Genomic DNA, 15524 nt, shown 5'->3' with positions numbered 1-15524 from the left:
GTGTGTGTGTGTGTGTGTGTGTGTGTGTGTGTGTGTAAATAATTTTAACCCACTGTCAGATTGGCATGGACTGGGGGAGCTTCTGCCCTCCTCTGCAAAAAAAGACATGACCCTCTACCCAAGATCTCTTGACCATATATATATATTAACAACAATTTACAGAAGCAGGACACTGGCTGCCATGGTCCCCTTTCCTTATTTGTGGCAAGTTGGGGCATTATGTTTTCTGTTGTATCATGGTTGACAACAGTTTTACTAAGATGTTAGATTATGGATGGTTTAGATAGGGATGATCCTGCCTCAGGCAAGGGGTTGGACCTCTGGATGTCCCTTCCAGCCCTATTCTGATTTTTATGATTAAATCTTTCACGTTATAACAGAAAATGCCTGGAGAAATAAACCATCAACAGATGAATCAACTCATGGCCTACCAGGAAAATAGGCACTAGGGGTGTGTGAAGCGGGCAGTATTTGATTCAGATTCGTCCCAGTTCAGGGGACAGGGATTCGATTCACTGATTCGGATCACTGTCCCGATTCAATTCAGATTCGGAGAATCAGCGATTCAGCCATAGAAACAGCTTTAAATGTTTTTTCTACCTACCTCGAAGTACCAGATGTGGCTCTTGAATGCTGAGATGGCGGGGTGGATGAAGCATCCCACGGGAGTGCAGGAGGATTCCCCCACACGCTCGACAGTGGACCCGGAAAGCAGACCAGAAGTACTTCCAGTCCACTTCTGGGTCCGCCGCCGAGCACATGGGGGACTCCCCCGGTGTGCCCCCCAGCTCAGCTATCAGCCACAGGGGGACCCCGGGTGCCTCCCAAAGTCCAGGAGGCACCAGTCGCTAAGCCAGTGAGGAGAGGAGGTCCCTCGCATGCTCCGCGGTGGACCCAGAAGTGGACCAGAACTACTTCTGGTCCACTTCTGCATCCACTATCGAGCACCCTGGGGACCGCCCCCCCCATGGGATGTTCTATCTTCCCCACCATCTCAGTGTTCACGAGCCGCAACTAGTACCTCAAGGTACATAGAAAAAAACATATAAAGCCATGTCTGTGGCCGAATTATCAAATCTCTCCGAATCGAATCAGAGGCTTCCAATTCGATATGGAGAAATTAATGGGGCTCCTGATTCGATTCAAATTCATAGATTCAGCTGCTGAATCTCCTCCAAATCGAATCAGTGACTGAAGCTTCACACAGCCCTAACAGACACTACTAACTAAAGATGATCAATTATTAATGACTTACTATTGTAAAAGCCTTTCATTTGAGTAATCAACAGGGGCAGAGGGTGACCTAATGGGACACGTTCAACAGAAAGGCTAGAAGAGAAGGTGCTAAAACCAGTTTTTAAAAGGTATGTTCTCTCCAGCAAAGAAACTATCAGCAGGAAGAGGAAACTGAACTGAAGGCATAGGCGCTGACTTTGGTTTTTGCCGGTGCGTGCTTGCAGACGTTAAAAAAAATGTAAATGGCGCTTTATTTTAACTAGAGGCATTTCCGCAGCAAGCCCCACACATGCCCAGAAGAGGCAGGGTGTTTACAGACACTGCAGAGGCAAGCTGAAGTTAAGATCAGGTGCTTCAGTGGAGATTTTTTGGCATTTTTATCTAATAGCTGATTTAATCAGCTTTAGCTAAAAGTGCCAAAAAGCTCCACTGAAGCGGTCCATCTCTACAGATGCTGCAGAACCGAGTTAAAGTAACACGCTGCTTTTTCCGGTAAAATACAGGATGGGGTTGACATCTGCAAGCAGCCACAGAGATCTAACATGTAAAACTAAAATGATCAGAGCTTGTGGGTGGTGAGCACCAGCTAATTTTCAGTAGATGCTTGATCCCCAGAGCACACAGAGTTGGCGCGTATGACTGAAGGTATGGGAAAGCTAAGGGCCCTGGACTCCCAGAAGGACACCAAGACCTACTCAGGAAATATGATAAACTGAGGAAGAAATCTGTTTGAAGAACTAAACCAGAGTACCTATAATAAAATGAGCTCTGAGGGGTGTGCATTTGAGCCAAGAGACAGACTTCTGAAGACGAGACTGGTCTTCAGACATAAGGTAGCAGGGTTGAAGGACCCCTGCCACAGAAGCAACAGCTCCCTTCCAGTACCTTAGCAGAATGCCACTGAGACCTAATAAAGCCAAAAGGCTGAATCCAGCAATATAGAACCATAAGGGGGAAACTCAGCCAGGGCTGTAGTTGGCCTACGATGTTTTGCAATTAAGTTATTCCTGACTGCACCGTGCTTTATTCGCAATGCATGGCACAAGCAACTGACCAGGTACAAACATTTCATTAATTAGATCCAAGATCCATCTACCCTTCAGTACCGAAAGGGTTTGTGCATGGTAGCATACTATTACTATCCCCTAAATGCTAATTAAAAGAATTGCACTAACACAAATGGCAGTAACTCAGAGTGTGTAATTCCTAAATATCAGCAACCGATTATGCCATCATTCTGGACAACAGAACATTAAATTCACATCAACCACTTCTTTTGGTATTCAAATTATTCACCATTCAAGCTAAATGATTACACACAGGACATGTAAGCTGATCTGAGCTCTTTGGTCCCTGACTGCACAAGATAATGTTGAGCAAAGGAAACTATTTTAGGAAATGCCCCTGCATTGTCCTTTCTGTGGACAGTATTTTGGTAATGAGAGTTCAAAAATATGATACCTGGAATTAAGCAACCTGGTCCTTAGCTTCAGTTAATAAATTAAGATCCCCTATTTGTTTAAAAACAAGCAATAGTTTTCAATTGCAGCAGAACAAATTGAGACCTACGGAAAAAATTCCTTGGTGTTAGAACAGTCTCTCAGTCTGGTTTCCTAGTGGATCCTGCCCATGGAGAGAGCTCCAAGTGAGTTGAAGTCTGCTTTTCTGAAGTTCAGAGTCCTTAGTCTGCTGCTCTCCATCCTTCCTTTCCTCAGGATCCTGAACTCTATCATCTCATGGTCACTACTGCCCAAGTTGCCATCCACTACTACATTCCCCACCAATTCCTCCGTTTGTGAGCAGCAAGTCAAGAAGGGCATGGCCCTTAGTTGGCTGCCCCAGCACTTGCGCCAGGAAGTTGTCCCCAAAATGCACCTGCTTGCCACTGCTTTTACCAGCTCATAACTGCCCTCAGGGCTTCAGGGCAGAGGCCAGACCCAGATGGAGATAAGGAACTAAATCAGGAGGTGAAAAGAATGGCATCTACCAGCTCACTGCTATCCACTGCAGCACAGCAGGTACTTAACAAGGAAGCAAATTAAATGTACTTTAATCAAGTATGAGTAAGCAGAGGGCATACTTTGACAAAGGATATCTAAATAGTGGTAGTGGGCTCCAGCACTCCAGCTTTTGACTTTATTAAATGAAGGCTCCCTCTAGAGCATATATACAACTTGCTCTATCTTAGAGACAGTTACTGAGGCAGCGGAATACTTAGTGATATTTTCCAGTTCAAACAAAGAAACTAAACCTCTAGAGTCAATCCTGTATGAAACTCTTGTTAACAGAAGTAGCATATCCAAGAGCAGAGATGCTTCATATCATGGTGAAACAGACAAGCATTTACTGAATTCAGTACTTAGGCTCACAGATTGATTTACTACATTTCAAACCTTGAAGCTAAAAGGGACCACTAGATTCCTGTATATCTGATTTTCACAGAAGAGTCTGAGAGAAGGAAGTAAGACAACATAACAGAAAAGGAATTAATGAGTATTGCAACATATTCGCTATAACATCTTAACTCTACTGCAATCATAATAGTCAATGTTTTATCTTTAAACAATCTATCACACAATCATGCGAAAAATACAAATGAAGTTCCTGAGATAACTTTCTAGTTCCATAAACAGATATGTTTCAAATCACAAATGACCTAAATTGTTCTTTACTTCCTGACATCATGAGCAGTTTGTCTTAAAAAAAATAGACAACTACCTTGGACCAGTTCCAGAATTGTTCAGTATTTGATTGAAACAAACACATCTTTTAATGTCAATTACTGTACTTTGTTTCATCCAAGGCACACTTGAGAGATTGAAAAAAATCCTAGTTTAGTTTCAACTCTTGAATGTCAACAAGCAAGGTCAACAAGAGATACATTTTGGGAAGCAAAGAGTAAAAGTTTACCATTTAATTTTACAAAGAAAAATAAATGCCCTATGTTTGTATATATGAGCTAAAATACAACTTGTTACATCAGAGGAAGCAGAGTAACCATGGGGAAACATCATATGAACATGAAAACAACAGAAAAGGAGAAAGACATGGGTATATTATTCAATCACAGAATGACTACAAGTCACTAACATAAGTCCATTAAAAAGGCAAATAAAATTCTAGGATGCATCAGAAGAGGTTTTTAGGAGAGAGAGGAAAGTATTAACACCATTATGCAAGACACTGGTGAGATCTCATCTGGAATACTGTGCAGTTCTGATCAGACATGTTAAGTAAGATGAATTAAAATTAGTGAAAAGAAGTGCAGGGAAAGATGATCAAGCTCTTCACTCCCTTACCTTATGAAAGAAGAGTAAAAAATTTAGCTTGTTAGCCCAGAAAAATCTCAGGTGTGGGGGAACTGGTTAAAAACAAAGGAAGAAAGAACTATTTAATGTAAAGAAAAAAGCTAGCAGGAACCAAAGTGGATATGGAATGAATATATTTAAACTGAAAATGAGAAGTGGGTTTCGAAGCCAATAAAGTAATGAGGTTCTAGAAGAGATTCTCAAAAGGCTGTCGTGAAAAAAACAAAGAACTAATTTTAAAATAGAGTTTGATTGATTTATGAAATGGATCATATGACATCACAAATGTTTTGGTAGTGCTGAGGTGATGATGTTGCCTTCACAGTCCAGGAGATCTGCAAAAGGCAAGAATTCCTGTGGGTGATAACAGTCCTACTTAACAGGTTTTTGTTCCATCTGCCATTTACCTCAGCTGTGTCTTGGAGGAAAGGTACTACGATACCTCAATGCTGGCCTATGTCAATCCCAACCACACAGATGGCCCAATAAAAATACCACCTACAAGAATTCTTGCCTTTTGCAATTTATTCCAAGCTCCTTTTTGTCCCATCCCCTCCAACTCTGATCTTTTTCACTAAGTCTTGCCACATTTTCCTTCTTTGCTCATTAAACTTGGTTCACTTCTGCAAGGAATCTATTCTTCTCAAAATCCATAACTAGGATGTTTTTCTCTCTCTCATTTTCACAAATACAACCTCCTTCTATGCCTCATCACCCAGACTTATTTTATTTCTTCTCACACAGGCACTACAGCTTCCTGGTTATAGTGATGCATATATAGTGGGTAATGAAATATACAGTTGAACATTACCTGCTATGCTAAATATTTTAGTTTGCTTAGTTTGTTATCTGGTAAAGCAACACAGATATGCCAACAAAAAAATTCTCTCAGCTGTTGTATGCCTATGCTCAAGTATAGCTGCACTACATTCAACAGCTTGCGGGGAAACAGCTGCAGTTGCCTATAATCACTTTACAATGGCTACATTTCCAACAGGACAAAGTTGTAACAACATCTCAGCAACTGTGTCATATCAATTTATCCATGGCTGCAAAACACTAATTACCCAATTCTTATTTCATTTTCCATCAGTATACTTCACAACCAACTAAGGTAGATAGAATTCTGTCCACCATCATGTACTTGTATTTTATTTTGTTTTGTTTTTAAGGGCTGACATAGTAATGTCTGTGTTTTTAGGCTCTGCATCAAGTCAAAATAGTGTTCAGTCATACTCAGAATACAGTGATCAGATAATCAACTTCATCGGTATTCTTCAGTTCTGTCTCAGAGTAGTCCGTTTCAACGAGGGCCTCCCACACAACTTTAAGGATAGGGATTTAATTTCACATAAAGGCAAATGCTTAGAGCAAAGGGACAGCCTACTTTTACCTTAACAAAAATTAAAATCTTTGTGATTCAATCTGGCAGCAATGACAGGCCAGAAAATTGATGTAGCAAATAACAGAGTGCTTAACCCTGTTAGATGCAGAACAGGTTAGTGGAGATAGAGAAAGGAATCTCAGGTGCAGACATACAACTAGGGTTACCATACATCCAGGTTTTCTTTCTGGGTCCTTCCATTTCCATCTAGGGGAGTTTTTTAAATATTAGCAAATGTCTGGGATTTTGTTGTGCCTCTGCTTTCCTTGTACTTCCTAGCTTGCCTGAGCAAGGAGCTGCTTGGGGCTGGGGGCAGCAAGGGAAGGTGATTAGAGGCCTGCATGTGTGCATGTGCACACATACCTACTGGCACTAGGGCTGCAGCAACCAGCAACAATGGAAGGAGGGGGGCAGCAGGGTTGGGCAGGTCAAGAGTGAGGGGTATCAGCAGGAACGGGGAAGGGGCTGCAGGTTGGGAGTGAAGGGCACCAGCATGGTCTGGGGTGCAGGGTACTGTGGGTCAGGAGTGAGGGGCAGCGCAGGGGCATATCACTGCCCCCCCCCATTAATGATATCTCCCTCTCCCCATCCTCTTTTTTGAAATTGGAAATATGGTAACCCTAACAGTTCAAAATTTGCAGGCATATAATAAGCCACAAATCTGAAAAATAAACAACTTCAGTGCCCAAAGTATAAATCAAAAAAACCACCAGACACCAAGGTAATTGTGTAATACTTGCAAAGAGAATTTAATCTAAGCCACATCAATGGGTTTCCCCTCCCTTTAACTTTACCAGCAAACATGAGATTGTAACTAGTAAAAACATACCACTTTACAGCATGCTGCACCACCACTGATTTCCCCCCTATAATTTAACACTTCCTTAGGTAGCTTTACTCATTGATTTTTAACACTTGAATTATGCACCTTTTACTCAAAGTACCTGCTCAGCACAAAAACCCCATACTAATTTTCTGAGATTTTTGGAGTCTTGTATTACCTAAAGCAGTTTCAATCTTTAAAAATAATGAGGAGGAAAACTGTTTACACAAACTGATACGCAAGGAAATTTATTTGCGCTTATGAGGAAGCAGAGGAAAGTTAGATATTTTAACAGATCAAGAAACCCATGAATTATCAAAGCCCAGGCCACACTTCTGTCACTATGTCAGTCAGAAGAGGGACTCCCTAACCAAAGCTGTGTCTACCATAGAGAGTTATGCCCAGAGAGGTGAATCCATTCCAAGAGCATTTTGCCAATATGGTATACTGGCTTCCAAGGTAAAGCATTCCTAGCACAGCCATAGCCCAAGAAATTCTATGATCTTTTAGAATTTCCCCTTCCTTCTACTTCTTTAATCTGCTTGCAGCTTTCACTTGTGCAATGACTGAATTACACTGTAAGCACTTCAGGAAAGGTAGCATGTCTTGACTTGTTATGGGGAAGTTTCTAACACTTTTTGGCACTGAAAAAAGAAAGAGAGAGAGAGAGAGAGGAACTATTTTCCTCATCTTCAGCTGCAAGTTGTCCATCATCTTCCAAGTTTCTCCATATATATATATATATAGGGAAAAAATAAGATTGAATAAGATTCCTTCTTCCCACATGCCTGCAGTTAGTTATTAAATCCATTAAATCAGGTATTTCTATCACCCAGTTCTGAAGAGGAATCAGGTATTTGATGGCAGAGCAGAAACTATTCTTGTGCTGACTGTCTTGTCAAAGGGGACGAAAGGGAATTTTTATCCTCACTTTCAGACAAGAAAGACTTTTTTCTTTTAAAAAAAAAAAAAGGCAGCTAAATCATTAACATACATTTCCTCTATAAACTCAAGAAATGAGCTGCATGCAGGAAGAAAAGGCAATTTCATGATGGTAATGTAAATGTAAATGCATATTTATCATGTCAGAAGGCAAGACTTAGCTTTCTGAGGCAGCATGGACCACAGAACAATGTCTAGAAGATTCTCAGAGTCCATGTCCCAGTTCTTCTGCCAACTTGTGGTATGATCCCAGTCAAAACTGCCACTGTGCATCACAGCCACCCCATCCATAGCATGGAAATAATGAACTCACCCACTTCTGCATGGTGCTCTGATGCCTATGTATTTAGTATAACTACTATCATTTGTGATTTACTAAATACCTTGTTATAAATTGTTCTGATATAAATAGCAGACAATTAAACAGATCTTTGCTAAAAAACAATTAACAAGCCAGCAAGGCATTACGCATGTGTAAAGGTAAGTAAAAACTATCAGAGAAATGTGATAGTTAGAAACATTTTATTTATATGAAATTCTCAGCACCTATTTCAATCTTGTGGATGCTACTTCTGTTAAAGCAGTTGAAAATGAAGCAGACTTTTTTTTTTTGACTCGTGAATCCCATTTGTCCTGAATATGCTTCTGAATTTGTCCACTGTGCTCTTGAACCAAACAGTAACAATTTTCTCTCTCTAGAGCAGGGGTGCTCAACCTCTGGCCAGCAAAGCCATTGTATCTGGGCTGCAGGGCTCCCCATGAGGCAGGAAGTTTGACAGGGGGTGAACAGTGACCATTAATACGGTCACCCTCCCCGCAACAAATTCCCAAACCCCAAGCCCCACATTTCCAGTTGCATGCAGGCCACCCCCCACGGGGCTAGGCCGAGGTTGGGGCCAGGCCACACCCCCTTTCCCCACAGAGCTTGGCTATACCCCTTCCCCACTGCCACATGGGGCCAGTTTGGGGCAGGCCACACCCCCTTCCCTTCTGCAGGGGCAAACCATGCCACTTTTCCCTGTCGAGCTGGATTCAGACTGGGCCACACCCCTCCCCCCTGCAAGGCCAAGCCATGCCCCCTTTTCCCCACACAAGGCCAGGTCGCAGCTACCCCCAAACTCTTCTCTGCATGGCCAGGTGGTGCCCATCATGCTGGCCCCAGTTCTGCGTCTAGACCACCAGCAGGATCCAGTCCACAGACAGACATGGCACTGCCCATCTGGCCCACGGGCGGGGGAGAAGGTTAAGCATCCTCTAGACTATTGGATTACCTCAACAGCCTCAAGGAGCAAAGACAAAACTGTGTGAAAGGAAAAGAAACATTCTGTACATCTTCACATTGACAGAAGCTAGAGATTGACCTTTCCTAACCAGTGAAATGAATGTCTTTGCACTCAAACACGATGAAACCAAATATTCCAATTTTTACTTCATCCTGAAAACTGTCTGTCCTGTAGAGAAGAAAATCAGACTTATGAAGACTCGCAATATATCACTGTTGCTAATGAAGAAACTACAAGGCATTTAATAAAGAATTGGAGGCAACAAAATCAACACAAGACTTTATTCAAGTATTCTAGTCACTCTTTTAAGGGTAAGTAGAAAAAAACATGTTCTCTGCATAAATTGTGAAACAGGAGCAAGCCATGGGAAAAGAAGATATTGTTACTAAAGGTCAAAAGTGAAGTATGCTTTGCAAATTCCAACATCTCAGTTACTGAGAAGACAGGCAGTGAATTAGTGAATTAATATGATAAGCAGTGAATAGTAATATTGAAACTCAAGTCAGTCACCAGACCTGAAATAATTACCATATCTGCATTACCTCTCTCAGAGTTTTTGGTTTTAGTCTGCAATAAACTTGAAATAAAGCACTGGCCCAGACAAAGTGGTTTACTTCACAGCCCAGAAGGGCTATAGATCTTAAACCAAAATTTAAAAACTAATTAAAATTAAAAAACTTAAACCAAAAATTAGGCACCCATGTCTAGAAAAATGTATGCAAACACATATTTAGACACCAAACAAAATCGGAGTGTTTTCCCAGGTGTCTAGATCTTCACACAAATATTACTAAATAAGTAGCAGCTGCAAGTGCTTGGCACCTCTAAAAATAACATCATTTTTATATGCACATTTAGGCACTTTTTTCTATTAAAGCTTAGCTTCTACAGACATTGATTAGGTCAGTAGAAACATGGAGAATAATATCTCTTTAGATGCTGAATAAATCATTGCTATGTCTAGGATGTACCTTTGTTCAAATCATTTGCCAAGATCAGAGCAATGCAGCTACTTCTACAGTCACTTTATTGAAGAGCTTGCCAAGCTCTGCATGAACATATTTTACTATTTCATAAAATTTAAAAGGCAAGTTTTTGAACCAAAGTAACAAGGCCTCTATGGGATTTTTTGCAGCATTACAAGGTATTGAATACCTTGAGCATCTAACAGGGAATCCTGGCTGTTACTAAAAGGTGGGGGGGCCTTTAAGGGCAGGGTCTTGGTAGCTTGGGCACAGGCAACCAGCAGAGCAGGCATTAAGAAACAGGCCTGTGGGCAGGTCAGTTGACAGGGGGAAGTCACATGACTAGAAGAGGGCTCAGGCTTGAGCTATATAAGCCTACTGCCTGCACCAGTCAGGACACTAGTCCTGAGAGCCACAAGAAATGGAGCCCATTGTAGCAGGGCCCCTGAAAGACCCAGGAATAAGGGTAAACTGCCATGCAGGTCTGGGAACAATGACCCAGGGCAGAGAAGTGCTTCTAATCAGGCAAGTGGCCTTTGTTTTAGGTTACACCTCTTGCTTGAGTTCCAAGCCTGGGGCCCTGCAGAAAGCATGCCCAGGGCCTACACCCAGAGAGGGGCTGAGTGGGGGACCAGGGGATCCAGAAGCCCAAAGTTGAGCAGAGGCACAGCTGGGGCCCAAAGCCAAACCTAGAACAACATGACCAGTTAGAGCAGAAGGGTAGAAGATGGAAGCCCCAACAAGGAAAGGAAGGCTTGAGGTGGCCTGGAGACTTGGGGACAAGTGTCCCACCTGACTGGTGATTCAAAACACCCAAGGCACGGGGCATGGTGTAGGGACAGATTGGAGCCACACAACAGGCCGTTAAGGCATACAATGTTGAGATGACCACAGGAGGAGAGAGAGCGCAAAAGCAAGTGAGCAAGAGCATGCACCATGGTCTGGCCAGGCTCTGGGGGAAGTCTCCCTTTCAAAAAGGTTTCATCAAGACACAGCAGGAAAGAAGGCAGAGCGACACCCAGAGAAATAAGGTATAGAGAGAGCCTAGCAGGGATGAGGAGACATCACAGCACTCCTCAGGCACCTAACCTGTTACGGCATCTAGAGATTGAAGACCAACTACAAGTAGCATGTAGATGAAATCTTTTTTCTAGTTTGTACAAGATTGCTTTGCAAACACACTGAAACCATCCCTACAAGCTGCCAGAGAGGCCTTCCTTTACATGAGCCTCAAATCCCATGATGATTGATAGACTATAAACATGCATTGCTGCTGGTTTCCATTGCCAACACAGGTACAGATTTGTCTCCCATCACTAAGAAACCTTGCACGAAAACTGATGCAAGAGATTTCTTTCTAGAGTGACTTACAAAGGAAATAAAATCACTCTAACACACTGGCTAAGCAGAGACAGTCAAAAAGCCCAAGGCTGAATCAACTCAATCTTTGTGGGTTAGTCTAAGCTGCAGAGATTGAACCGATAAATAAGTGAACAGACATTCACTTTTGATTCTGGACACGCAGCCACATGCCTGCGCTACAGCACATCTCCTGCTCTGCTGGAGCAGACAGCCTGGGCCAAAGCTAGCCTGCCCACTCTGTGAGAGGGGGTTGAGGAGGAGATGCAAAGCATGCTAAGATGCTGGGGGACTGTGAGTTTATTTCAATGTGGAGGGGATCTGGGACAGAAGATCAATAAACATATTTAACCTAATTCAGTTAAGTCTGATTCTGGTTTCTTAAACCAGTTTCAGCCATTTTGAAAATAATTTAAGTGCACTGAACTTCTGTTGTGTTACAGATTTGAACCGGTTTCCAATCACTTGTATCGGTGAACCTCTAACATAAATTGGTATATCGGTCCAAAATCAGATTGGTACCAATATGAAGAAAATTATCTGCATCAGATATAGGCCATATGGGGCCAATAATTTGAATGATAAATGCCTCCAGCTGGTAAGTCAGAAGGAAAGGGAAGTGGGGGGGGGGCACAGAACAGTACCCCCCACAGTGAGGGAGGGAGCAGGGGCAGGCACTGCCCAGCCAGGGCAGGGCATGGGACAGAGGCACAGCTCATGGGATGGGGGTGGTTCCCATTACTGCTTGCACACTGGGAAGGTGGGGCGGGGCATGTGTCCCTGGATCTGCCAGATCTGCGCAGCACGGGGTGGGTGGCAGCTGTGGAGAGGAGCTGGAGCCAGCTAGCACTGCACAGGGCTCTTCTTGCTGGGGGCAGAGTGTCTGCAGTCATGGCTTTTCTCAGCACTTGGGTAGAGGTGGAGCATTCCACCTCTGGGGCTCTGCCAGGCAGTGACATGGGTCTGGGAGCAAAGCTGCAGTGAAGTTTGGGGTGACTGAAGCCTCCTCCCAGTGCTGCTGGGGCCCACCCCAAGCACAGCCTCCAGCAAGAAAAGCCAACTCGGACTTCCCTCCACCCCCACAGCTGCAGCCTGCTCCGCACCACACAGATCTGGAGGCACATGCCCCCCCTCTGCCCCCTCAAGGAGGGAGCTGCCCCCACCCCATGAGCCACACCTCCGTCCCGCACCCACCCTGGCTGTGCAGCACCTGTCCCTGCTCCCTCCCTCACCATGGGGGTCACTGATCTACCCCCCCATACCCTTTCCCTCCCCTTCCACCACACCAGACTTACCAGCTGATGGCAGCTGTAGCAGGTATTGGATGGGTATCAGCCCCTAAAATGTCTAACGGTACACCCCTAATTTATGTGTAATTTCTGTCCCTAGCTCTAATCATTGCGCTTGTTCTCCACATTATTTCTAACTTGCTTCCATCTACTTTGTACTGAAGTGCCCTAAACATGCACAAAAGAATGCCAGTAGCAGATTCGCTAGTGCTATAGAGAAAGGAACAAGGATCACCTCCATGATTCAAAGCATGAGATCTCTGGCTATGCAGTCCAAAAAGGTACAATGGCTTTTGGCAATAATACCCCAGTGTAGGCTCATGGGTAACTATTTTAGGGACTTTTTTCCCTCTACCATATAGGTCCTCTGCCTAGTGTTTAATGTGGGTTTTTGATTATTCCCACTTTTCACTGTTACTGTATTTCCCACCCATATTTAAAATAATTATCAGGCTTCTAGAGACAAGTATTTTATAATACTTTTCTGGCTTTATTGCTTCCAACTAAACCAATACATCTCATTCACAGATGAATAAACTGAAAACATAAGAGTTAAAAGGACACAACTGACTTTTACATTTTCTTAAGACTAAAACTTAAGACAGATGTGTAATTTTCAAACTAACTCTTAGAAGTATTTTCCAGGCTTACTATATAACAAAGGAACACGAGCAGAAAACACTTTAGCTGGTGGGGGAGGGTGACCTTGTTTTCATGGATTCTTCATAAGGCAACACAAATGAGAAAAGCCCTGAAAATGTGACTATAAAAGCCATAAAAGTCACCAGGGGAGCTCAGGGACAGCTATAAGTACCTGGAACTACTTCAAGTCCTTTTTTAAGGTTAACTAGACTTTATACTGAAGACTTGAGTTCAGCTCACAGCTCAGATTTCTCATTTCCCAGTCCTGTATCTGGACCTCTCAATCTACCCTTAATATTATTGCCCTTGCATTTACAGTTTCCAATTTCATTTTGCAAAACATGCTGCTTACCAACGTAGGAAAAAAATGCAGTGGTTTAATGCCTAATACCACTATCACATACATGCTACTGTTGCTCACATTTTGTGTACCGTTATTTCTTCATACAGTAATAATGGAATTTTGTATTTGAAAAAATATATCAATGTTAATTTACTATAGATTTTCCAAAATTATTTAAAGTTCTTGGACATATGGAAAACAGCTTACATTTTTTTTAGCTTTCTGCAAGAAAAGCAAGCCACCTACCTGGGATTTACAAGCATATTGAAGTTTTAAACACAGAATTGCAATATGAAAATGAAATTAAATACAAAAAGTAACAACTAGGTAGGGCATTAACATCCCATTACTGTAGTAACAGGGGAAGCAGAGCATCATATAATCACTCTGACTCCTTACCAGCTAGTCTAGAATCACACACTCCAACTATCAGACTTATGAACTACAGCATAATTTAATGGTATCCTTAGTGTCAAACTTCCTTGACTGGACTGCAAGGCTCCTCATAGGTGGATTCAGACCCATGTCTGGTGGTAGAGCATTAAATACCATGGGGATTAATGCACCCATCTGTCTCTCCTGTGCTGTGCACATGCATCCCTAGTGGGGCTCTGTATGGCTGAATTTGGCAGTGGATCCTGCCCCCAAATTCCCAGCCCTTCCAAGAGCCCTGCAGGCTGAAAGACGCATCTCCATGGGCCAGATCTGGCCTGAGGTACACACTTTGACATTCCCCACTCTAAAGAATAACAATGTAAAAGCAAGCCTAGGAAAAGGCTAGACACTGGGGAGGGGGAATAGCGGCATGATATTTCCTCTGTTTGATATTAAAGGTGTTAAGCAGCACTTACTCCAGACGAACACTTGTAGAAACCTTTTACTTTAAGTACTTACAGAAGTACTTCACTATGCTTCTTGTAAGTGCAGGTTAAACAAATGTTTTTCTGGGGTGGTTTGGAGAGATGATCCCCTGCTAAGCAAGAGACCACCTCCCAAAATCCCTTCCACCTCCCCCTATATTCTTATGACAACAGCACCCGATTTTTTTCCCCAGCATCATCTCCTCAGAAATTTCCTGGACCAGGCTGACAAGCATGAGCAGTAGAGGCACTCAGGGACCACTGTTACTACACAGATTGCAAAATGCCTGGGGATAATGACAGGTATCCATCTGACAAAGTCAACTTCAGCCCATGAAAGTTTGTGCTCTATGCATCTTAGATAGTCTATAAAAGGTGCAAATCTGCCCTGCTTGCAGACTAATGCAGCTAACTACCTCAGACAGGTATCCAAGCCAGGAGGCCACGCTCACCCAAAGGGATCCAAGCAGCTCACACTGATGCCCCAACTGGCCCCAAATTTGGGCACAAAGCACCCACACCTGATATCCACAAGCTCCCCCCAACCCAGGCCTGGGTCCTGAGCCCACATGTGGCCCCAGCCAAGGGAGATGCACCTGCCTTTGCCCCTGGGGGAGGCCAGAGGGAGTGCTCTGCTTTGCTCCAGGAATGTTTCCAAATAGCCCAAAACTTTTCCCCAGGATTTGGCTGTGCGTGTGTGTGTACCTGCACGTGTGCCAGTGCATACATGCGCCTGTGTGTGCGTGTGTCAGCCATGTCAGCCCCTCCCAGCACCAGCACCGGGGCCCCCGGGCGGAGGCCGGGCGCACGGGGCGGGGGGAGGTGCCAGAGGCCGGGGGCGGGAATGGCTCCTCCGTCCGGCCCGGGCCGTGGGTGCGGGCCTTACCCGTCCTTGCGCCGGGCCTTGTAGACGTGCCCGTAGGTGCCCCTTCCCACTTTGCAGCCCTCGTACTCGAAGAGGTCCTCCACCCGCTCGCGCTCGGCCGCCAGCTTGGACTTGAACTCGTAGTCCATGTCTGCCGTCCATGGGGCGCGGGCGGCGGCGCCGGCTCAGTGCCCCCCGCGCCGGGCGCCCCCGCCCGCCACCATC

At 44.0% G+C, this 15524-nt stretch overlaps 1 protein-coding gene across 5 annotated transcripts in view; it reads right to left on the bottom strand.

Annotated features, from left to right (window-relative positions):
* Positions 1-15518, bottom strand: part of CDK19 (cyclin dependent kinase 19) — a 281950-nt gene extending 266432 nt beyond the window's left edge. For all 5 annotated transcript variants that reach the window (XR_002097931.1, XM_019520090.1, XM_019520086.1 and 2 more), the window contains exon 1: positions 15321-15518. Coding sequence is in view for 4 of the 5 variants with exons in the window: in XM_019520090.1 (XP_019375635.1) it covers positions 15321-15461 (141 nt within the window). In the remaining variant the exon portion in view is untranslated. The remainder of the gene's footprint in view (positions 1-15320) is intronic.
* Between the last annotated feature and the right edge of the window lie 6 nt (positions 15519-15524).

This window comes from Gavialis gangeticus, unplaced genomic scaffold (genome assembly GCF_001723915.1).
Source record: "Gavialis gangeticus isolate Ggan-Ray unplaced genomic scaffold, GavGan_comp1, whole genome shotgun sequence".
In the NCBI taxonomy this organism is placed as follows: domain Eukaryota; kingdom Metazoa; phylum Chordata; order Crocodylia; family Gavialidae; genus Gavialis; species Gavialis gangeticus.
This window is presented reverse-complemented; position numbering and strand designations above follow the sequence as displayed.